The 24,005-nt window shown below is 34.9% G+C and overlaps 1 protein-coding gene and 1 non-coding gene across 2 annotated transcripts; both read left to right on the forward strand.

The window, feature by feature from the left end:
- The first annotated feature begins 8,914 nt into the window (after positions 1 to 8,914).
- Positions 8,915 to 8,985, forward strand: TRNAG-GCC (transfer RNA glycine (anticodon GCC)). Its single transcript has one exon. It is a non-coding gene; the product is annotated as a tRNA-Gly (tRNA).
- A 1,185-nt stretch (positions 8,986 to 10,170) lies between these two features.
- Positions 10,171 to 19,645, forward strand: LOC147539994 (NAD(P)-binding Rossmann-fold superfamily protein). Its single transcript, XM_086643376.1, has 3 exons — positions 10,171 to 10,896; positions 17,712 to 18,061; positions 19,291 to 19,645. The coding sequence occupies exons 1-3, from the start codon at positions 10,414 to 10,416 to the stop codon at positions 19,442 to 19,444; spliced, it is 987 nt and encodes a 328-aa protein (XP_086499502.1). The 5' UTR covers positions 10,171 to 10,413; the 3' UTR covers positions 19,445 to 19,645.
- The last annotated feature ends 4,360 nt before the right edge of the window (positions 19,646 to 24,005 follow it).

The raw sequence follows: 24,005 nt of genomic DNA on the forward strand, positions 1-24,005 counted from the left end.
GTGAATAACTTTGAGTTGCAAATTAGTTATTTTACAAAAATCGGGATGTTACTTGTATCAAATCTATATAATAAGGGAGTAGTGTATTTTTTTTGTAAAATATACTCTCATCTTCAATGACTAAAACTACACCTCCCAAACATATCTCCAGTGGTTGAAACTACACCTCCCAAACTTATCTCCGTGCCCATCAAAGTACCGAACACGGGTTATGCCCTCGTATTATACAATCATTTTAAGAAGAAATACTTAGATGAGATTGAACGTGAACAATTCTTCTTTCGCTCACTAAGCACTGAATTAGTAAAGTGATTGTACAATATATTTCGCAATTCAGTATAGAAAATTGAACATTTCACCTAAATTTAAAAAGTGCAACATTATATATTCTGTCATAAAAATGAAAATTTAGTACGCGTACATCACTTAAACCATACGACGGTGCTTGCTTTTTTTTTCCTCATACTGGTTTACGCTGCATTTCTTTGAATGTTATTTTTATTTTTGTTGCAAATAGTTTGCATGTTATTTGCTCATACATGACCTTTTTTTCCTTCTATTAAGGCGTTTCTCAAGTAACCACTATGCTTCATAGGGTTACCACCATTAATTCTCTAATGCTATCTTTTACCATTATTTTGAACTTGTTCCTCACTTTCCAACAATAAGTCTGAACTAGAGAGATCTAGAGAGGGAGAGAGATTGAAAGAAGATATTGGGTATAGGCATAGTAAGTTGATAATGAGAGGTTTACAATTAAACAAAAACAAGGCGGCCAAGTTATCTTTTCATGGTCATTATCATTTATCTTTTCTCCTCATTAAGTTTTATTGTAGCTAAGTGGTCTAACTTCCAAATTGTCAACAAAAAAAAAGTGGTCTAACTTCCAAATTGAAATTAGGGTTAATTCTATGTTGCTACCTAATTAGTGAGTAATTAGCTAAATTGACCTTCAATTTTTACCAATAGATAAATTTGGCTTCCGGCCAATTTTTAGTCAAGTAACTTTGACTGATTATAGGTGTCCGCCGCGTCCTACGAACACTATAAATTCTTTTTGGCTAATGCCGATAAATCACACTTTTTTAAACTTGCATTAAAAAAAAAAAAAACTGAATTTGGTTTGTTATTTTCTTTCCTGTGAAGAAGAATGATAAATCATCCTATATAATAAAACATGTCAGTCGGTTACATCAGAGATAAGTGTGAGCGTCTATTTTTATTGGAAGTTTGACAGAGATCACATCCGACGACTGGTATTTATCTTCTTCTTGTAAATTAAATCGAAATAGAAGTGTATTAATGTAAATCAACCAAAATTACAACTTATCTATGAGTTGGTCAATATTCCTTCCCTATTTATACTCCCTTATCTTCTTTATTTTCTTTTCCAAATGGATATCATCTTTATTACTAATTGTTCTTCCATTTCCCAACCTTCTTAGGAATTTTGATTTCAATGTCATCTCCGACGTTAGCCTAGAGGGATCCGTCGCGTCCGTTGGATGCGGCGGAAACCTAGTATAGAAAAAGAGAAAAAGTGTAATCGATTTTGAGAGATCGCGAGAGAGAAAAATAGAGAGAGAAATTACCAGGAAGATGATTTTATATCGGTTGTCGCATGTGATCTCTATCAAACTCCTAACAAAAATGAAAAGTCGGACTTACACCTCCCATAACAGACTTACCTGTTTTAATATATAGGAGAATAAAAAAGCGAGGGTTAAATTTGTAAATTAGGTAAACATAGAGACAAACTTATTACATTATTATACCATTAATAACCTAATTCAATAACCATGGATTTCACTTCTTCTGGGAATCGAACCGGTGACCTCTAGGATTTTGGAGTTTAGGTCAACAATTTCAACCATTTGGGCCACCAAGTGTTGACAACTACCAGTCTTATTAACATGTGCTTTTAGGATATCTGTTGTGTGGCCCACAAAATACGTGGGGCGTAAAGAGAGGAGGTCCAAGAGTAAAAAATAGATTCGTCCTATTTCTCTTTTCGAAAGTTAAATATGTTTGAAGTGATCGTATTTTTCTTTCTAGAAATTGACTACGAAAGTCGTTACAAGGCATTGATACATCAAAGACGCGAACATGATAGTTGCCAATTTATACCATTACAGGACCAGATCTAAAGACCAACTAAACTATGCCCTAAAACCAACTATACTTCTCTATCTATACATTTAATAACCGAAGTTCAATAGATCAGGATCTAGTTCCTCTGAGAATCAAACTCGAGATTTCCAAAATTCTAGAGTTCCTGTCAACACTATTAACCACTTCAAGAACTAAATGTTAACCTTTTGGATGATCGTATTTTTTTTAGTGCAAACCATACTTTCATTCATAAGTGATAATAATCAGGAAAATATACGGTAGAATTCTTATTTCTCTCCTCAACTTCATGAGAGTTACAGAAGACAAGTTCATAGAACCTTCGACTGTAAAGTGCCTCATGAAGGGATAGAAATTGACGTGACACAGACGCAAAAAAAAAAGACCCTAAAGGTCGACAAAAAAATCCTGAAGATCGAGAACGAAATGACCCTGAAGATCGAAAATGAGATGACCCTTAAGGTCGACAATAAAAAAATTATTTAACTAGAATTACAAATAATGAAATTTATTATACTAATAATAACTAAACTAAATAGCCCCAACCGAAAGATCCATAGCCGTCATTGAAGGAAAATCACCTTCGCTTCCGTTCAAACTCTTCACCACCACCATATACTATAGTCTAACCACCATAATACACCACGACCACCTTCTCATCAAGACCGCAACAGCAACCACTACGATCTGGGACCCTAGAAATTATTAAAGGAGGAAAACAAACAAACAAGAAAGGGTTCCAGCGAAGGGAGGACCTTTCGCCGGTGTTCTATCACTAAATTGGGTAGGAAGTAATCAAGGTCATGTATACCATCAAAATTAGTCCTAAAGACCATTCAAATTCAGATTCATGGATGAACCACCGTGAAAAACCGCTCAATCTGCCAATAAAACTGCTTCCACCACCGTGAGAAGTAAATTGATAATGAAGAAAGAAATCAAACACAGGGAGATTAGAGATTAAATCTCGTTTTTTGGATGATTGTATTGACTTGGTGGACAAGTAAAAGTTCTCGAAAAAGTCTTAAAATATAAATGGAAAGGAGGTAACTAAAAGTGAAGCCATTGACTCAAAGAAATAACTTGAGATTTGGTGAATGACTTTTTGCATTTATTACAAATACAAGTTGGAAATCTAGATAACTGATAATTACTTCAGTTCACTTGCACTCCTTTTGGAGGGGTCCAATGACTCCAAACCGCCCACAAGACCTATATCTCTCAATCAACTTTTATTAACTAATTTTCATCTCTCTTTTCATTTCATTATATCAACAAAAAAATCATTTATTTTCACAATAACTGGTCTTTTCTACAATCAATAATCAAACCAAGATACTTATTATTAATTTTTTGTGAGACTGAGTTAAATATTAAAATATATTATTTAAGAGAGGTGTTTAAAGACATATTCTTTTTATAAAATTTGTAAGCCACGTTGTTGCACATATGTTTGATGTATTTCTTTATGAGAAGTTTACAGACGCCTCTCTAGAAGTGTTAAAGGAGCTTGATTTCTTCACAAACTCCCGTTTCGACTTGCTTTGAGGGAGACACCTTTACCCACCTTAAAACCTTTCCTTGTTTCACATGAAAATAGATAACATATTAACTGAGGTATGTTTTGTGAATTTGTGGTTCACTAGGTCGTTTGCCCGCTAAAAATATCTAACAAGTTGAAGGAAAAGTTGTTCATTCTTGAAAAGATTAGAAAAAGTAATGTTTTGGCTAATTATACCACCAAATCAACAACAATACAAGTCTTGGATGTTAACGTGCCAACATCCTAAAAGGGACACTTCCCATATTTGTTCGTAACGTAAATGTAGAAGGGATCGTAACATCCTAAAAGGGACACTTTTGATATTTGTTTGTAACGTAAATGCAGCAATGATCGCTTTTGTTATCGATAACTTTTCATAAAAATTGGCCTTTTCTCATACACATAATAACTTTATATTTTTTTAGGTTGAATTTATCTATGGGTTCTTCTACCACACGTCTAAAGACATTTATAAACTCATTTTATTTTTAATAAATTAACCTTCAATATTCTAATTTATAAAGGAAAAGATTTGTGTATCATCTTGTGTCTTTAGGGGATACAATAGAGTTTCAAATTCTAATTCGGAATGTTTAGATGTTTGAACTTATGTTAAGACGCGGGTTTGTAAAATCCATGTTAAGACGAGGGTTTGTAAAATCAATTTTTGTTAATTAAAATTGACTTCTTCTAATGTGCTAGATCTATTTCCTCATGCACACTTCACTTAACGCACATGATAGAACTGTCCGTGCCCCGCGGGACATTTTCAAATAGATTTAGATTAAACTAAAATAAAATATATTGAAAAAAATGTTTCCATGTATTAAGAATTTTATTTCATACTTATAAATGTTGTAGTTCACCGACAATTATTTTATAATTACTTGTATTTAAGTATGAATTTTTTTTTTTGTTTAGGGTGATAAAAAAATTTACAAGGCTTGGATATCATTTTAAGAAAATACAAGTTAATATTTTACTAGAAGGAACAATATATCAATCTCTCCTAGAATTTGGTATATGATTCTTATGAAATTTTGTTTGTGAGCTCATTTAAAATTGAGATTGACCTCATTAAAACTCATTTTTCTTTTTTTTGTTGAAATCATTAAAATTCATTTATCAAGTATAATAGGTAAAATGTAATTGTGGGCCCTCTCTCTATCACTCGAGTCTCGTGTGGTTTGGACCATTTTGGCGGCCGCCACGCCACAAGTAGTGGTCCACCACCGGCCACCGCCACTTTCTTGTTTGTCATCACTAAATGCTTCAAAAAGAGAAACTACTGGTCTATTCTCTAGCCATGGATGGATATTTTATTTCAGATCACATTAATAGGTCAAAGTTTGGCTCAGTATTAGCAGATAAGCATGGATAGAAGAAAGTCTAAATTGTAATTTTGATGCAAATGATGTTGTTTAGAGAATATTTATTTCTAGTTTATGGCTATCTAAAAGTCTAATCTGAGTTTATCTTAAGTGGTTTAAATCTCTATAAATGGGAGTCCAATCTGTCTTGTTTTTCACCTTCAAACATTATCTTGTATGTAACTATTTTATCAATTATTTAGTTGTTATTTGGATTAGTTTATCGTTAGTAAACTTGTTTTAATTCCGTTGCGTCTACATCAAACCATAAGAAACTCGAAGTATAAGTGAGGAGATTATGTAGAAATCATTTCAAAATTGTTTCACGTCTAGGATAGAGATTGTCCTACTTTCAAGTTCGATTACTTTTTGATAAAAGTATTGTCGTTGTGTCCTGTAAAATAGCCATCCATCATAACTGTGTTGTACTATACAAGACGTCCGATTATCTTAAGAAAAGAGAGATTTTCGCTTATAATAAACAATTCTTCTTCTAATCCTTCAAAATCTATTTTATTATACATTTTAGTATATGATTCTTGAAATATAGGTTATATGATTTTAAAGTAATAAATCAAGTACAAAAAGAATATACCTCTTATGTCAAACCTTAATTCAATAAAGCAATTGGGCTACGAGTTATATTAGGGATAATTGACGTTATTAACTAGAAATACGAAACACAATGAGGTGTCCCAAGCTAAGAAAAGATTGATCATTGGATTCATTTTCGAGTCAGAACAGAAAGAGAGTTGTCGTCTGGGGACATATAGGCTTGTTGGACTTGCTTCTGATGAAAGTCTTTTTATATCTATTACCGATTGAGATCAAAATCAGAACTAGTTAGTCTTGTCACAAAATTTAGTAACCAAGAAATAATTTTAGGGTTATTTCCCTAATGGCCCCCTACTTTGTGACCAGCTTCCTGCCTAGCCCCCTACTTTACGAGAAATGCCCATATGGCCCCCTTCCGTTATAACACCGTTACTCTCTCTCTTCCATTTCTTTTCTCTCTCCTCCAACATGTTTTCTCTCTCTGCCACCTCGTTAAAACCTGCCAACTCATCATCTTCTCCGGGAAGGTCGCTGGCCGACCAATTTCCGGCCGGCGACCTTTAAACCTAAAAAAAAAAAAAAAAAATTTTTTTTCATCTCTCCTCTCTCTCTCTAAAAAAAAAAAAACTTTTTTTTTTATTTAATATACCACATTTTAAATTTTACTATATATTTACTTCAAATTAGTGTTCTACTTTGCTTTCATGAGAAAAACAAACAAACAAATGTAGAATATAATACAACTACATGTCAAGTTAAATTGGTTTGATTTCAACAAAAATAAAAACAAAAAAAATAAGTAAATTAGGGTTGACACAAGAAAGACTAGTCCAAAAACAACAGGGACCAACCATTCACTAGTAGGATCACCGACCATTTCAAGGACTAATAATCTTAGGACTTGTCAGTCGAGACTTGAGACCATTTCTCTTTCTTTGTCTAGATATCTCTCTTAAATTGCATTTATAATTGTGTGTGATTTGTATGTTGCACCATAATTTATGTGGGGAGCTCCATAGATATGACTCCACAGGAAATGATCTAAAACAAAACAGTCCCATTGAATGCATAAGTTCTCTTTTATCTTAGCACATAACTATGTCTACTATAGTACTATACCATATCTCTACATAAATCCGTAACGCACCAGAAAGTCGTACGCATGTAAATCCCCTCCCCTATCTGTTGTGGGTTGAGCGCTTTTTCCCTTTCTTCAAATTTTAATACATATTCGAATTGCACACAAATTTGTGTCTGATGCCATCACATCATTATAAATTCGACGCAAATTTCATATTTCGAACTATAAAAACACAATCAACGCCTTTCCTTAAGATTTCAATATTATATGGTAAAAATAAATTTGATTCAAATTATGATCCAAAAGGTATATGTGAAGTGCATGACTCAAAAACTTACCATAAGTTGTAGTTAGATAGATGTTGTGGGGGTGACATAAACTCATTTGAAATAGTGGGTTACCATCACAAATACAAAGTTTAGACAATAAAGATAGATTGTAGATGGAAATATGAATGAGTCAGATAAAGGACAAGGCTGGGTCCAGTGGAACCGTTGGATCCATTCAATTTTTTCGGTGTAATTGTATAATACAAATGTTTGACTATCTGACAATACCTTATGGTAGGACTCACAATTATATATACAGTATATGTATAGATAGAGAGAGAGAGAGAGAGAGGAAATAGCTAAGAAATGAACTATTGTGTGAAGTAGTGAGATAATTTAAGTGGGACTCCTATCTCATAAAATGGTGAATTTTCGAACAATTTGTATTTGTTCGTGCTCTAAATAAAATCAACTATAAGATCAAGAGCCAAGTCATTTGGTGAAACGGAAAGCCAGTAACACATTCAATTGTAGTCAATTGTCGTGTACTCAGTGTATTTTTTTTTGTTGAAAGATGTACTCACTACTCAGTGTATTTGTTCTTCTATGAAATACTAAAGGGGTGTGGGTTCCGGTTCCAAAAAATATAGTAATTTATTTTCACAATTTGTTTCACGTCTTCTATGGGTCAAATAATGTAAAAAGCAATTGATTTATGGCTAGTTTGAAGTTTTCTCTAATGATCTAAAAAGAAATCTTATGACGTGTTTGGATAGCGGAATCATGAATCCGCGAATTCATGAGTCATTGGAATTCATGATTCCGCGGATTCATGAATCCAATATTTTTTTGTTTGTTTGACAACTAATAAGAATCCTATGATTTATTATTATTTGAGTATTTCTAAACGTTTCTGTAGAAGAAAATATTGAATATACCTTGTTCTCGAAACTCGTTTTTTCAAATATCGTTTTATTCGAGGAAATATCAGATTTTGGGGGAAAAAAACGGGTTTTGGAGGAAAAACAATTTTTTGAAGAAAAAATGATTTTTCGGGAAAAAAATATAATTTTTAAAAAATAATATTTTGAAGTAAAAACGATTTTCGGGGAAAAAATTGATTTTTGGGAAAAAAATAATTTCTGAGAAAAAAATGATTATCGGAGAAAAAACTATTTTTCTGGAAAATAATGATTTTTGAAAATTTTTGAAAAAAATAATATTATTAAAATGATTCTTTTGTTGAAAAAATATATTTTTTTTAATTTTAAGTTTGAAATGTAGATAAATTAATGCAAAATCCTAACATTTCCCAGGAGGTAGGGTGAGATTTTGTTCCAATACAAATTTTAGAATTAGGAATCTTTAGGATTCAAAAGTTTTAGGATTCTTGGTAGCCAAATACACCAAAGATTCATGATTCCTAGCAAATCCCACTTTTGATAGAAATCCTACTTAATAATCCTGCAACCAAACACACCATTAGTTTTTTCTTCTAACTGGTTTCAGTTGTTACACCATTGTCTTACTACTTCTAGTTCTTATATATGATACTGTGTTAGAGTTTCTATATGGACGACACCATTCGTCAAGGAGAGGGATTATTGCATTTTTTCTTTATTTTGGCCACGATAGCTTTCAGTCAGCTTCTCACTTCTTCCACAACGATTGGTGTTATTTTGGGTTTTCCAACTCCTAACCCAAACTTTATCTCAATGTATTATTCACAGATGATTGTCCCATTTCCAGTCGACATAATCATGATTAATCTAAAAGGTTTTGTGCTATGTCCTGGATTACGGAACTAAAATTTGTGTAATCTAGAAAGAGAAACATCCCATGACATTGGTAGACATTTTAATCAAAAACACTGACTACTGTAATTAATAGTGATAATAATTTAACAACATTGATATAATTTCTTCAAAATGGTCTTAAGAGTCTTTCATTACCTTGTTAACAAAGGGCACCAGTGGTCTAGTGGTAGAATAGTACCCTGCCACGGTACAGACCCGGGTTCGATTCCCGGCTGGTGCAAATTCATTCTTTTTGGTGACCAATTTCAATTTCGGAAGTTCATGGGACCAAGTTTGTTTTGATCTTCCTTTTAGATTAGATAACATATTAGACTATTTTGCTGAGGGAAAAAAAAATCATTTTGCTTGTCCTAGATACAAAAAAATTTTATTTTTGTTTGCCGATAATCCTTAGCTAGAGTGGTCAGAAACATGGTTTCCGCTCTATAAGTCCCAGGGTGCTTTATGAATTTGCACTCTCTTAAGTATATGACCAATAAAACCTTTCTTGATAAAGTTTTATTTTTGTTCTTATTATGTGCCGCTAGGGGAAAGATGTTTTGACTTGATTCCTGGTTCGATCATGAAAGCTAACAAACACATTTTAATAAAACCTTCCTTCAACTATCTTTCTGGGTTGGAGTGCAAAAAGTATGATGAACATATGAATTTGAACCAAAATTTATTTCATACTCTTTTCTCAAGAAATATCGCTGCAAAATACTATAATTGTAACAACTTAATTAAATTTATCACTATAAAATACCATCATTGTAAAATTATTAACTTAAGTTTGTGATGTAATTTTAAATTGTTTAAAAGCTATTAAAAGATTTTTTTTATAGGAAAATATGACAAACATCCAGTCTGCCGGTTTGAACAGTTCTTGAATGCTCTAGTTGAAGTCAAACCAAATCGATGGGGCTTGATTTGATTGTAAATGATAAAACATTTAATTATAATTGGTCAAGTTTGTTTTGACTGGTTCAACCGATATTTGCTCACCCCTACATGTATAGACGAGTTGCTTTCTACCTACAAATGTCCAAGAATTCACAGCTTCGCATCACTAATATGGGTCTCTGGCTTTTCTCAAAGAGAAACTAACTGTACATATATGATCTCCTTTGGGTTATCTAGTGGGAGGTTTTGGGTTCCCCCACAACTTTGAGGGAAGCGTTAAAGGGAGATGCTAGAGTGCCCAGTTTTTAGCCCATTAAATTGCCCAGCTGATGTGGAATCACAAAAAGACAAGGGTTTTTCAAAGTTTGACTACGGTGGGGACCGCTTTTATTTCTAAATAAGGAAAGTTGGGCAATTTAATGGGCAAAATTGCTGGGCACTCTATCATTTCCCAGCGTTAAAACGCCTCCAGAAGTGTTAAAGACGTCTCATTCAATTAAATTTCGCATCGGTGGAAATTTTGGCCATTTTTACCTAAAAATTTCGACATTTTTTTTTAGAAGGTATTGTTAAAAAAAAAACCTAGTCAAATTTCATTTTGGATTGAAATTTTCATAGCCATTTGGTTCTATAAATTTTTTTCACAAATTTGCATTAAGGGAGGCGCTTTGAACAGTGATAGAGGGCGCCTGTAAACCTGCTTCTTCCTCTGATCATCAATCAAATTGGTTCACTTCCATCACCAATTTATACAGAGATCAAACCAATGGCAACAACTCTAGAGAAGAAGGTGGTTTGTGTGACCGGAGCCAATGGGTTCATCGGATCATGGCTAGTTCAAACATTACTTAACAAGGGTTACACCGTTCACGCCACCATTTTCCCCGGCTCCTCCGCCACCCACCTAACTAATTCCTCCCCACTACCACTACCTGATCAATTGGTGGTTTTTGAGGCAGACATCCTCGATGAAGATGCAATTTCTAGGGCAATTAAGGGATGTCAAGGAGTGTTTCATGTGGCATCACCATGCACTTTAGAAGATCCCAAAAACCCAGAATTGGAATTGGTGATTCCAGCTGTACAAGGTACTCTTAATGTTCTAGAAGCTTCTAGAAAGTTTAATGTGAGAAGGGTTGTTCTTACTTCTTCTATATCTGCAATTGTTCCTAACCCATCTTGGTCTAGTAGCACTATTCCTTTTGATGAAACTTCTTGGACTGATCTTGATTACTGTAAATCTCACCAGGTACACTACCAAACCTCTATCTCTAGGGTTAACTAAAATGATCTACTTGTTGTTGTTCTCTGGTTATTAATCGATAAGTCGATTTCTCTCTGTCTTGGCTTGATTCGGACAGAGTTTCCTTTCTCTAACTTTATAGAGAGATAAACTATTAAAGAATAAAGATAAGTCAATATTCCTTCTTTCGGGCTAACCGAGATAGGTGTTTAATGTAGTCGAGGCAAGAATAAATTCTCTTTCCTTAAGACATTTTACACCCCCGTAACAGTACCAAACGTTAGGGTGAATGCCTTCGGGATACAACGACTAACCTTTCAGAATTTTAAGATGGTACTTCTATATTCTGAAAGCGGGCGAACCTTTGTCAGTATTATGAGCTCTTTGACTGATGCGGATGATCTTCTAGATGCTTTGGAAATTCAGATTTCACTCGAGACTTCTTTCTTCCTTTTCCAGATATTCTAGTCTATCCAGAACCTCTAGAAAATACTTCTTTAATTAGATATTCTAGGCTAACCAGAACCTCTAATTGTTAGAAGGGAAGAGAAGAAGAGAATGAATTGAATTGATGTTCTAGACGACCTATGAAGAACTTCTTTCTTCCTTTTCTAGATATTCTAGTCTATCCAGAACCTCTAGAAAATACTTCTTTAATTAGATATTCTAGGCTAACCAGAACCTCTAATTGTTAGAAGGGAAGAGAAGAAGAGAAGAGAATGAATTGATTGAAAATTGGAGTGGATTTGGTTGGTTTATATAGGAGTTGAATGGATGCATAGTGTCTGTTGGGTTAAAAGACATATCTGTTCGGAATTAGGGACCAAACAGGAAGTATAACTGATTGTTGAAGTCGGTTATAATCTGGGACGTCGGATCTGGGTGAAAATCTCGGGTGGAACGCCCACCGTCAGATCAATACCGAAATGTGCCCACAGATTTGGATGCGCGTGGTATTCGCTCAAACGACCCCTGATCTAACTTGTCCCGTTTGACGTTTCAGACCCTGACTTAACCGTTTTTTCACCCAAACTTCAAACTCGAATTTCTCATTCATCCGGAATCGGATTCGAGTAATTCTTTGCTCTAAATTTAAGAGCTCGACGAGACGAACGCAATGGCGCATTCGGTTTCTGAATTTGACAAGTCGGGTCGAGCCAAAATTGGCTCCGATTCCAACAATCCCCCACATGAATGAAAATTCGAGGTTTACTATATACAAACATACTATACTGACATACTGACACTAAAAGAGCTCATATGCGGAACTTCGCTGCATCGGAAGAAGGTAGTCTTTCGACTTTGAACCTTTCCTAGTGAATAACTACAAGGTCTACAAGGACGGCAGTGAACTTATCGTCTTGAACTGAGTCCTGGAAATTGTAAACCTGAATAGCTATCACACAGCTAATCCCTTACCGACTTAGGTTCTCGGTTGTGTTCATTTCGGCCCTGAACATTCCCGAATTCATGTGTGCTTTAGAGAAGTCGGCCTAGACGACCTTCCCACGGAACCGGCATCAATTCACACACATATAGGTTATCCGTAATAAGGTATCCTGCTATACCTCACGTTAGAATCAAGTTCTAAGTTTTCGGATTCATTAAAAGCTTAATGCTTAGCCTCTCACTGCAGGCAACACTGTTATCATCCTAGGAATGGGTAAGAGATAGAAATCTCTTACAGTGTTACTGTCGAGTCAGGATATAGCTTCAGTTGCCCTTTGAACCTAGATCGTGGGATCTCCAGTCATCTAGGTAGGGTTTCACCATGCCTTTACTCATTTACTTTAGGCGTTTTTGCCACATTCCCCTTGATGATGCAATTTCAACTCTCTTGTTCACCCTTGTTCTTTACGGATCCGCCAGGTAACGTAGGATTGAGCATAATTAATTTATGCATTCCTTGAGAGCAATTGCTTTACGGTGCTAGTCTATTTATTTTGAATTCTCTAGACTTACCGTATTAGTGCCTACGCAACAACTACTTAGGTTTATTGCGTGCACTGGCTTCAATCACAAACAAATATCCTCCAGGAAGTTCACCTACTTCCTTTGCTTTCTCCAAAACAATGTATCCATCAAGGCCTTTAGGATTACATTATTGATCCAGCTATGCACGTCTGCCTCTGAGGATTTTGTGATATCGTAGCCCTTAGTGGTTTGTCATAACCACTGTTTTGTATCTGAGATTCGAGTGTTGTCCACATATCTTCGTTTTCTTTTATGATATGTACAACCAATTAATACGAGTCTGCTCAGATAGCTAAGAACTATTTGTTACTATGATAACTCTTTCTTGAATTTGTTCAAATTCAAGTATTTATGCTTATCGTGGTTTTTGAGTGGTTATTCTACCATTCTCTGTCTAACCTTGCACTTTAGATTATCAATCATGAGTAATGATTCAATCTGGAAAAACATCGAATCATATCTTCTTAAACACTTTCTTATTCCTAACTAGTATTGTCTGTTCTTTTGAACAGATGATTCACGGTTGAATCTCGTTACTTAGTTTAGGATTAGGAAGAGAAGTTCTTTCCATTTGTGTTTTTCCCAGATTTGTTGAGTGAATTTGGACATTCACGTCATCACTTATATTCACACACTTGATTTCCGACTCTTGTCACAACTTAGTGAATATAACTATAGTTCTTAACTTAATTAAACCTTATTGACCAACATTCTTATTGGTTAAATCTGGTTTCCGAGGTACTCTATAATTTCCCTCTTTTCACGTCCGTATGATGTTGTATCGTCAGGAGAATATAGAGACTTTTATGCCATTTATAATTGGCATTTTGGTTCCTTTTGGTTCCCCCCACATTTCAAGAGTATTTTCTCTTATTCGTCAATTTGGGTGGAATTTTATAGTATTCCATATAGGGTACTGTTCAGATATGTAACAATATCTGCCCCCACAGTTCTAGGGTAACCATTGGATTCTCCTCAAAACTATTTTCGTACACAATTTCTTTAGTGTAGTGTCTTTAGTTTTGTTCTATAACATGATGATTTATGATCATTAAAACCTTGAGATATAATACAAGGCGAGTTTCTCGTTTAACTCTTTCTTAAGTTATATGTCTTAATCATATATACTCGTTTGATAGACTATGATCATCAAAGTTATCATTCATTATTGTCCTTTATCGTCTCTAGATTTCGTTCATACTCTTGAATTGAAAATCTTACCAAGACCCTTGAATTTACTATTCGAGTCACGTCTAGACCGAATGATGTAATATTCAACTTTACGTCTTATCAACCTTAATTCTCTTGTCTATCCAAGAAGATTAGGTTGCCATGAGGATTTATAAGGACTATTCTGTAATGATACAAAACTAGGGACCTCCTTACAAAGACTTTAAGGATTTATTTATAATAACTCCTGATCTTGAGATCTTTCAGCCAAGGTCCTTCCATTTAACATATCTGAGGATTCCTTGTAATTCTTAGACAGGCCTAAGGACCTTCTAGAGAATTATTTACCGCCTGAATATGTTATACGAAATAACTTACTTTCTCGAAGACAAGTTTAATTTCAGAATTTTGCATTCTTCGTCAACTTTGTATTCGAGAGTGTTTCACGGAATTTTTCATTATCTCAGACCGATGATTTCTTTCGAACAGTTTATCGTCTCGTAGCTTTTGTATAACGAGAACATTCTGTCATCGACCTTGTCTAACCGTTTAGGTTTTGACATTTGTCTTGACATACTTTTCCGCTAACTTATGCGGTTGTCATCTTCGATTTGTCATCGAATTGAATCTTTAGGATCATGTATTCATCATTGATCGCTCTATGTATTCTCGATATACGGTTTCACACCCAGTATTTATGTCGATACTTGGTGGTCAAGGTGTCGCTTAGTTTTTCGATGTCTCTGTTATCGAGAAGATATTTTAAGAGTCATCAACTAAGTCAACATTTGTGGTCACCATGGGTTGAACCTTATTTCTGTTCTTGGCTAGTAGTAGAATTTTAGTGAAATACTTCACAAAATTCATCGAGATTAGATTGATCATCGATTTTTAATCTCCACTGATCGAGTTTTATCCCTTCTAATGTTCTGTGCTTCCATTATACCAAAAGAGTTGCCGTTTGATGAACTATGCCATTCTTGGCGTATATCTCGGCGAAGGGAGATTCATACTCTCCATCTCAGTCGTTTCTCAAAGCCTCAATCTTTTTACAAAGTTGAGTTTCTACTTTGATTTTATAAAGCTCGATCTTTTCGATTGCTTTATCCTTACGTGTTAGTAAGTAACAGAACCAAGTGGAGTCATCGATAAAGGTAATGAATTGCCTTTTCCACCTTATGTTTGAACCGTTCTTAGGTTATAGGGTTCATTGTGAATTAAGTCTAAAGACTTTGAACAACGTTTTAGTCATTTTTGACTATACACATGTTTGACATGTACGTCTTGAGTAAATTTCGAGTTTCGGAATTTAACTCCAAGCTCATTAATGTCTTTAATGACTTATTATTCACATGTCCTAATCTTTCGTGACAAATATTGGAGGACTCAATAATATACGCATAATTATTAATTTTATTAATAATAGGTGCCTTCGGCATTACATGGGTAACATTTAATTGAAATAACCCCCCACATAAGTGGCCCTTTCCAATATACATCATTTTCTTAAATATGATAACGATATCTGACAGAAAGATTAGTCTGAACCCGTTCTCACTTAAAAGAGAACCAGAAATCAAGTTCTTTTGATTGTCTGGAGCATGGAGTACATCGGTCAAAGTCACCTCTATTTCGGAAGTGAATTTTAACACGATCTTTCCCCTTCCTTTGACTTGGGTGGTCGAGCCGTTTACCTTGAATAAGGTTTCTCCTTCGGCTACCTCTGTATAGGAAGAGAATAGGCTTTTGTCACTACAAACGTGATGATTTGTCTTAGAATCGACCCACCATCTCTGGTTGTTAACCAGGTTATCTTCATGTGCCTCTGCACAGAGGTTCATTTTATGAAGTAGATCAAACGCCTTTTCGAACTCAGTAATCATTAGACGGTGATTCCGATTTTCGGTGTCTTTTGCTAATAAAGCTTGGTTATCAGCTTTTTCCCTTTGACTGTCATATGTGGAGTGACAATCTTTGGCTAGGTGGCCTCGCTTTCTACATTTGTAGCATTCGACAGGCCTTTGCCTTTTCCTCGACTTGCCTCGCTTCTGCTTCAGAGCGAAGTCAGTTCCCTTGAACATCTCTGGGTTTTCCACGTATGTGGTGTTAGGCTGAAGAACCCGTAGGGTGGTTCTTGTTCGTGCCATTTCCTTTTCTAAAACACACAGAAAGTAAGCCAAATTAATATCTTATAACCAGAGAAATAATCGCTATATAAAATGTCTTAAGATTGTTGTTCTCTGGTTATTAATCGATAAGTCGATTTCTCTCTGTCTTGGCTTGATTCGGACAGAGTTTCCTTTCTCTAACTTTATAGAGAGATAAACTATTAAAGAATAAAGATAAGTCAATATTCCTTCTTTCGGGCTAACCGAGATAGGTGTTTAATGTAGTCGAGGCAAGAATAAATTCTCTTTCCTTAAGACATTTTACACCCCCGTAACAGTACCAAACGTTAGGGTGAATGCCTTCGGGATACAACGACTAACCTTTCAGAATTTTAAGATGGTACTTCTATATTCTGAAAGCGGGCGAACCTTTGTCAGTATTATGAGCTCTTTGACTGATGCGGATGATCTTCTAGATGCTTTGGAAATTCAGATTTCACTCGAGACTTCTTTCTTCCTTTTCCAGATATTCTAGTCTATCCAGAACCTCTAGAAAATACTTCTTTAATTAGATATTCTAGGCTAACCAGAACCTCTAATTGTTAGAAGGGAAGAGAAGAAGAGAATGAATTGAATTGATGTTCTAGACGACCTATGAAGAACTTCTTTCTTCCTTTTCTAGATATTCTAGTCTATCCAGAACCTCTAGAAAATACTTCTTTAATTAGATATTCTAGGCTAACCAGAACCTCTAATTGTTAGAAGGGAAGAGAAGAAGAGAAGAGAATGAATTGATTGAAAATTGGAGTGGATTTGGTTGGTTTATATAGGAGTTGAATGGATGCATAGTGTCTGTTGGGTTAAAAGACATATCTGTTCGGAATTAGGGACCAAACAGGAAGTATAACTGATTGTTGAAGTCGGTTATAATCTGGGACGTCGGATCTGGGTGAAAATCTCGGGTGGAACGCCCACCGTCAGATCAATACCGAAATGTGCCCACAGATTTGGATGCGCGTGGTATTCGCTCAAACGACCCCTGATCTAACTTGTCCCGTTTGACGTTTCAGACCCTGACTTAACCGTTTTTTCACCCAAACTTCAAACTCGAATTTCTCATTCATCCGGAATCGGATTCGAGTAATTCTTTGCTCTAAATTTAAGAGCTCGACGAGACGAACGCAATGGCGCATTCGGTTTCTGAATTTGACAAGTCGGGTCGAGCCAAAATTGGCTCCGATTCCAACACTTGTATATGTTTGAGTTTTAGTATGATTTGTGATAGTCCCACATCGCTTAGGAGAGCATCCTAAGCCTACGCTATAGGTGTGTGTTCAAAGCTCAAGAAATGTTGAGGCTTTTTGAGTGGGCTTGTGGAGCCTTCATCATGAACCAAACCCCGTAGCGTCTTGGCCCAAAATCGAAGTATGAAACTTCGAAAGAATAATGTACTAATTTATTTGTTAGAATTACTCCATCTTTACTGAAGTAACCAACATTGAAAAGATTAGCTACATCGAACAAACTTTGATCTTTATTGCAAGCTAACTTTACGAGATTAAAACGCAGAAATGGTATCCAGTGTCGAAAACGTTAGCAGAGAAAGCAGCATGGGAGTTTTCTAAAAAGCATGGGCTGGACTTGGTGGCTATTCATCCATCGACCTGCTTGGGTGAACTCCTTCAGCCATCCTTGAATGCTAGCTGTGCAGTATTACAACAGCTGCTTCAGGGATCTAATGACACACAGGAATGTCATTGGCTTGGAGCAGTGCACGTGAAGGATGTTGCAACCGCGCAGGTTTTGCTCTATGAGACGCTGTCCGCCTCCGGGAGGTATCTTTGTACTAATGGCATCTACCAATTTAAGGATTTTGCTGAGGTTGTTTCCAAACTGTGCCCTGAATTCCCTGTTCATAGGTAACTACCAATCTCTTGCTGTGAATATTAGTCTATTACCATTGAGGACTTCGCAGACCTAGTTTAATCTTTTTATCTGTCTTTTTGTGGATATCGAAGTTATAATCAGAAGATAAAATCACTCTGTCGCTTGGTAGCTAGTGTTGCTTTCCGTAGAGGAGAGCAGTGATCGAACCACGGTTGTTAGGTTTGTTGGAGTTAGTCCTACATTGTTTTTGGGAGGGGTTGTAGTCACCTTATAAGCGTGTAAGGAAAGCCTGACCTCTAGAGCTAGCTTTCGGGGTAAAAGATGTCCAAGACCACTTGGGGGATGAGAATGCCCCAACTACAACCACAACTGGTATCTTAATATCTTACAATCTTTTGAGCTCAGATCATTGTCAGAAAGTTCTTATGGATTCTTAATATCTTACAATCTTTTGAGCCCAAGACATTCTAGGGTAGTCGAAAGTAGCTATCCTTAACGTGTCACTACAAGGGCATGACCAATTGGAGAAAAAAAGTTAAAAATTTCATAAAGATCTGTTTATGAATTAAACGCATAAAGGAAAGCAGAATTTAATGATCCCTATAATTCTTAGCAAAGACAGGAATCATATCAGTACGACTAGAGAATATTAGTGGTTTGGATTGCTTCTCTCACTTTATCAGTACGACATACTCGTTCCATAGCTTCTCAGTTAATTGTTTAGAACTTTTAGATCATTGTGGAGATTACAATGATACAGATTTATAATTAGCTGTAGCTACTTCAGGGCTCTATTCGACCAAATAGTCCGAATAAAACCATTTACAACTAGTGAGTTTCGTGAACTCTTTAAATACCAAAAATGGAGTTCGGTGCAAAGCAATTAAGCACTAGATAATGCCTTTAGATCTCAGTTTGTCAACCCAACTAGAGATAGTTCATCACTTGGATATTCCGAAACACACCTATTTAAGGTTGTTGCTTTTAGAAAGGTATATGATTTTTGTATAAATTAGTTGGTTTGCATGCTCTTATCTCTGTAATTGAGTTAGATCTTAAAACAAGTCTTCTTTTCCTGTGCAATTTGTTGTCAGCTTGTTAAGGGAATCGAAATTGGCTATAATCAATCTTCCAGTAGATTTATGTTTCATAAAAAGCATTGATACATTTCTAACTTATCTTTGCTTCAAACATCAAAGAGTTTCATATATCATCTCAGATTAATTGGACTTCTGATACAACAGTCGGGATGAATGAACAGGTTTCCTCAGGATACCCAGCCAGGTCTTGTGACCTGCAAAGATGCGGCAAAGAGGCTGCTCGAACTCGGGCTCTATTTTACACCTATCGAAGATGCCATACAAGACACAGTCAAGAGCCTTAAAGCTAAAGGCTTCCTGCAGCAGCTTGTATAAGGAGAGTTATCGATTCATGTATCACGTATGTATCTCCTATCTATGTTGTTATTCTTATTGTAGTCTATGATTAGTCGGTCTGAATTCACTTAACTCAAGTGTGGGTATCAGAAAGTAGGTCCGAGTACTAACGATCAATTGAAATAACTTGTGTCCCTTTATAAATATATTACGTGTAATCAATAAAGAATTTTATGCAAAGATATGTCCTTTCGAGTACGGACTTCAAATATGGAATGGGAAAACAATCACGGTGCCCGTCTGTAATAACTTAAGTGCAACATAGTGTTAATAACTTTTTTTTGCAACACGATATCTGCATGTCACTAATGACATGACGATAGTTATATTAGAGATCCTGAAGAGGCTTTCCGTGTAAGTTTCTTAGTCATCAAAATTCAAAATTAAAGCAATGAGACATATCTACTAAAATAAGGGATGAGACATAAGCAATCAAGCAACCCTAAAGATAAATAAAGGAGATCTATCTTGCTAGGTAAGATAAAATCGGTGCCAATCTTTGGTTAGAAGGCAAGCTACTGTCATGTCGTACCTTCCCGACCTATGTTGTCGGACTATCTCGATACCAACTAAATTTGTGTTAATCCTACATCACTCGAAGGAGTATCCGAAGCGTCCACTACACGTATAGGTTAATGTGTTAGGTCTTTTGGGCGGTCACGTGGAGCCTGTACGAGTAACAAAACCATTTTCTACCGTTATGGATGTGTTTTGTTTTATATTGATATTTGAAAACTTCAAATACAAAATAGTTAGGAAGATTATCTGTTTTTCCCCTCTTATAATGAAACTGGCCCATGACTACTGTCATACCATCATGACCTCCATTGGGAACATAAGAGTAACTAATATTCAAAAAATCAAATTCGAAGTATTAGTAAAAACTTTAAGTTATCTGGATTCCATTTCTATGACAAAAATGTGTTAACTTTTAGTGATTTAGGAAATTAGGAGTATTATCTTTGCGGGAAATTGCTTTCTCGGTGTGGGACTATCACAATCCTCCGTTCCTAGAAATGGGTTGTACTCGGTTTTGATACCATCTGTGACGCCCTAAGCCTTAAAGACTATCGATATTGTCTTCACTTTAGACACTCAGGGCCAAGCTCAATTGGTACAAGATTATGTTCTTGGAGAAAGCTTACGAGCCCACTTAATTACTAAGCTTGAGCATGCACTTTTAGTTCTGGCCCCGGACGCTCTCCTAATCGATGTAGGATTGTCACAATTTTTTAAATGCGCTAAAAGGGAACCGAGCGTGCGATCTCTAGTTCTCTACTGACGTCCTCAACCAACAGAGCTTACATTCCTTTAAGTGTTGTTTTTAATTCGAAGACTCATAAGTGTCAAAACTGACAGTATTACTAGCCTTTGCGAGGCTAGTCCGCACAATCATATTAATTAACTCCATTGCCTTGGTGGAGTCGTTATCGTTATTCTTTTTGCCTTTTTTTTTTCAAGAATCCTTGATCAAGAGCTATCTAATACATATGGAGTTGGGTGGTGGTAATGAATAAAGATGTGGTCGAGTTGCATCTTTCTTTTCTTTTAGCCTTTTAGATAGGAAAAGAAGTGATTTTAGCTTTATTCCCAAGCTAACTTCTCACAAGTTGTTTTTAAGTTTTTCTTATAATAACTAGAATTTGTATTCGACAGTTTAAATTTCGAATATGCGAATATCGTACTAGCATAGTGATAAGTTAGAATGTTGAAAATTTAGGGTTGGAAGTTTGAAACTGTAAAATTCTCTTAGGAAATAACCACTCATGTCCCCATCAATTTTTCATTATTTTATCAAATTTGCAGTCATTCATGAGGTGGTGCACCAATTCAAATGCAGCAATCAACTCATCCACAACTTCCATGACCCATAGAATTATTGATATTTGGAGTGTCTTTTGTGAAACTGATAACCTTGTGACTTTCTCTTTCCCCTATCCTTTTCTCATGTCACCTGCCATTTTTTTTTCTTGATATAGCTTCCCTACCCATAAATTTATGGCTTTATTCATTTGATTTTAAGGTTTACTTATAAGGAAAATGTGTAAGGCAAATTTGCAGGTTATTGGGAATCCAATGAAGGGTTAAATTGTGTTTTTTCTTAAATTGGCAGATGCTAGACAAACATTAAAAGACTTGACAAATTATGGAAATGTCTCTATGTAGCTATATAAACTATGGATATATCGACATTGTTCAGATATTAACCGGTCGTGGTGCGCTATTCATAACATTTGGGATCTACTTAAGAGATCGTAGTTTATTTTCTCTTAAATAATTTGATCTCAAATTGAATATGATTTGTTTTAATCGTCCATCCAAATCGTTCTCTGCAATGTATGTAGTGTTAGATAAAAATAAATTATATCTCAAGAAAGCACACTTGTTTTAAGATTCGAGATAAACTAAAGCGGAATATAACATGTAACTTACATATAAAATATAGGTTCAAACTTAGAGTCATATAAAAAACACGGATGCAACTGCAATTAACCTTACTAACTAGTGAAATTCAAAAGGGTGCAAAAGACCATTCTATCCTCGGTGTATTTGACGAATTCAATACATAATATTATGATTAATATGGTCTAAATTCTATACAAATTTTTTATTTTCTTTCAACGACTTGCAAGAAATTTGAAACAAATTACATAGGGTTGCCACAACTTGCAAGAAGCTGCAAAAATTATTGAGTTTTTTTTTTTGGAAGTCGACTACGATCAACGTATGTCGTTACATCTGGCACTGATACATCAAAGATGTGATACGCTCAATAACTGCCCACTCAAACTGAACAAGACCGGGCCTATAGCCCAACAAGATAATGGCCTAAAGCCTAACTACATTATTTACACCCTAATAATCCCAAATTAAATACCAAAGATTCCACCTTCTCTGGGATTTGAACCTGAGACCTCAAGGGATTTCTGGAGTTTATGTCAACACCTTGGAACCACTTGGGCTGCCAACCGTTGACGCAAAAATTATTGAGTTCTTAACTAAACAAAATACAAATATTTGAGGTTTTCAGCCAAAAAAAATATAACTTATTTTTTAACTTAATTTTTTTTAAAATATTGGATCTTCGGCTCAATTCTTGTTATATTTAAAATTGCACGAAATAGGCTTAGCATATCTGACTAACAAGCAATCCGTCCAAACAAAATGTATTAAATTGGCTAAACAGGAAAAGCAAAAAACATATATATATATATATATATTTTTTTTAATTTCAAAGAAAGAACATATTGGATTCAAGTTCACTCAACTTAAAAGAGCATAGGTTCAAAATAGTCCCATATAAACAAATCAAAAATTATAATAAATTGGTATTGAGTATGAAGGTGACAAACAAATTAAAGACATTATAGGGTCCATCTAATTATAACTCACATAAGTTTTGTATAAATGGATAGTGGACCTGTTTTTTAATGTAAGCTCCACATACCACATGGATCAATCATATCACTAAGACCCCTTATGCTCCCTTGAATTTGATCTCTAGCATTCAACCCTAACTTCCATATAATTGATGACTCGTAAATTTTAAGTCCTCTAGAATTTACAACTCTGTCTAACTGTGTTACTTACAATATCGCTAGCAGTCGTATTTTTAATAAACAAAACAATTATAGTCAAGCGACTTAAACAATATTGCGAGATGTTTTTAAGGCTTTTTTCCTGTTTCATAAGATAGATTTTCTTTTTGTAATGGAAGCTTATCAAACTAAACACTTGAACTTGAACTATATATATCAAATATAATTCGTCACAAAATAAAAAAATATTCGAATAAAAGAAAGTAATAGATATCCTGGTTTAAATCATTAAAATTCAAATGAGTCTTCCTTCTTGTTTTAGTTTTAATCATTAGAAGTATAGGGTTTTTTTTTTGTAACTTCTTGATTACTCTTTATTAATATATGTATCCTTTATGAGCTTTAGAACATCATTGTCTACCCTAATAATTTTTATATATTCGTATGCTTATTATGATGCATGATGACAAAGAGAAGTGACTTTGGAGAGTATAATTTTTAAATAATTTATTTAATGAGTACTAATTACTGTTTTCCTTTTTTTTGGGATAACATAATTATTCATCACCAAACAAATGCCTAAATATATAATGGGAGAATCCAATTCCCCCTTCATTATTTGAAATAAAGGAACCCTAAAAGAGAAAGATGAGTTCAATAGTCATGTTGATGTCAAGAAAAAAAAAAGAACAATTAATTTGTGATTTGAAATCTCTAATGAACATATAACTCTGATTGGTCACATTTTAATTTTACTAACCACTATGTCACCAATTGAGGTAGGTTTCCATCGTTTCACTATTAATACCTTGTAATTGTGATTAAGACAAAACTAAATTTATGACCTAATTTTCGGTTGGTTTTATTATAAAGACGCGTCACTATTTCTTACTATATCAATACTAAAAAGTACTTGTGGCAATTTTATTCACCACATACGGGTACAAAGCTAACCTAAAATATTGAAGTTTAAAAGAAATATGAAAAAGATTCTTTTCTAA

The sequence above is a fragment of the Eschscholzia californica genome, unplaced genomic scaffold, assembly GCF_041429995.1.
Source record: "Eschscholzia californica isolate CP2 unplaced genomic scaffold, dmEscCali1.0.p SCAF_5, whole genome shotgun sequence".
Lineage (NCBI taxonomy): Eukaryota > Viridiplantae > Streptophyta > Magnoliopsida > Ranunculales > Papaveraceae > Eschscholzia > Eschscholzia californica.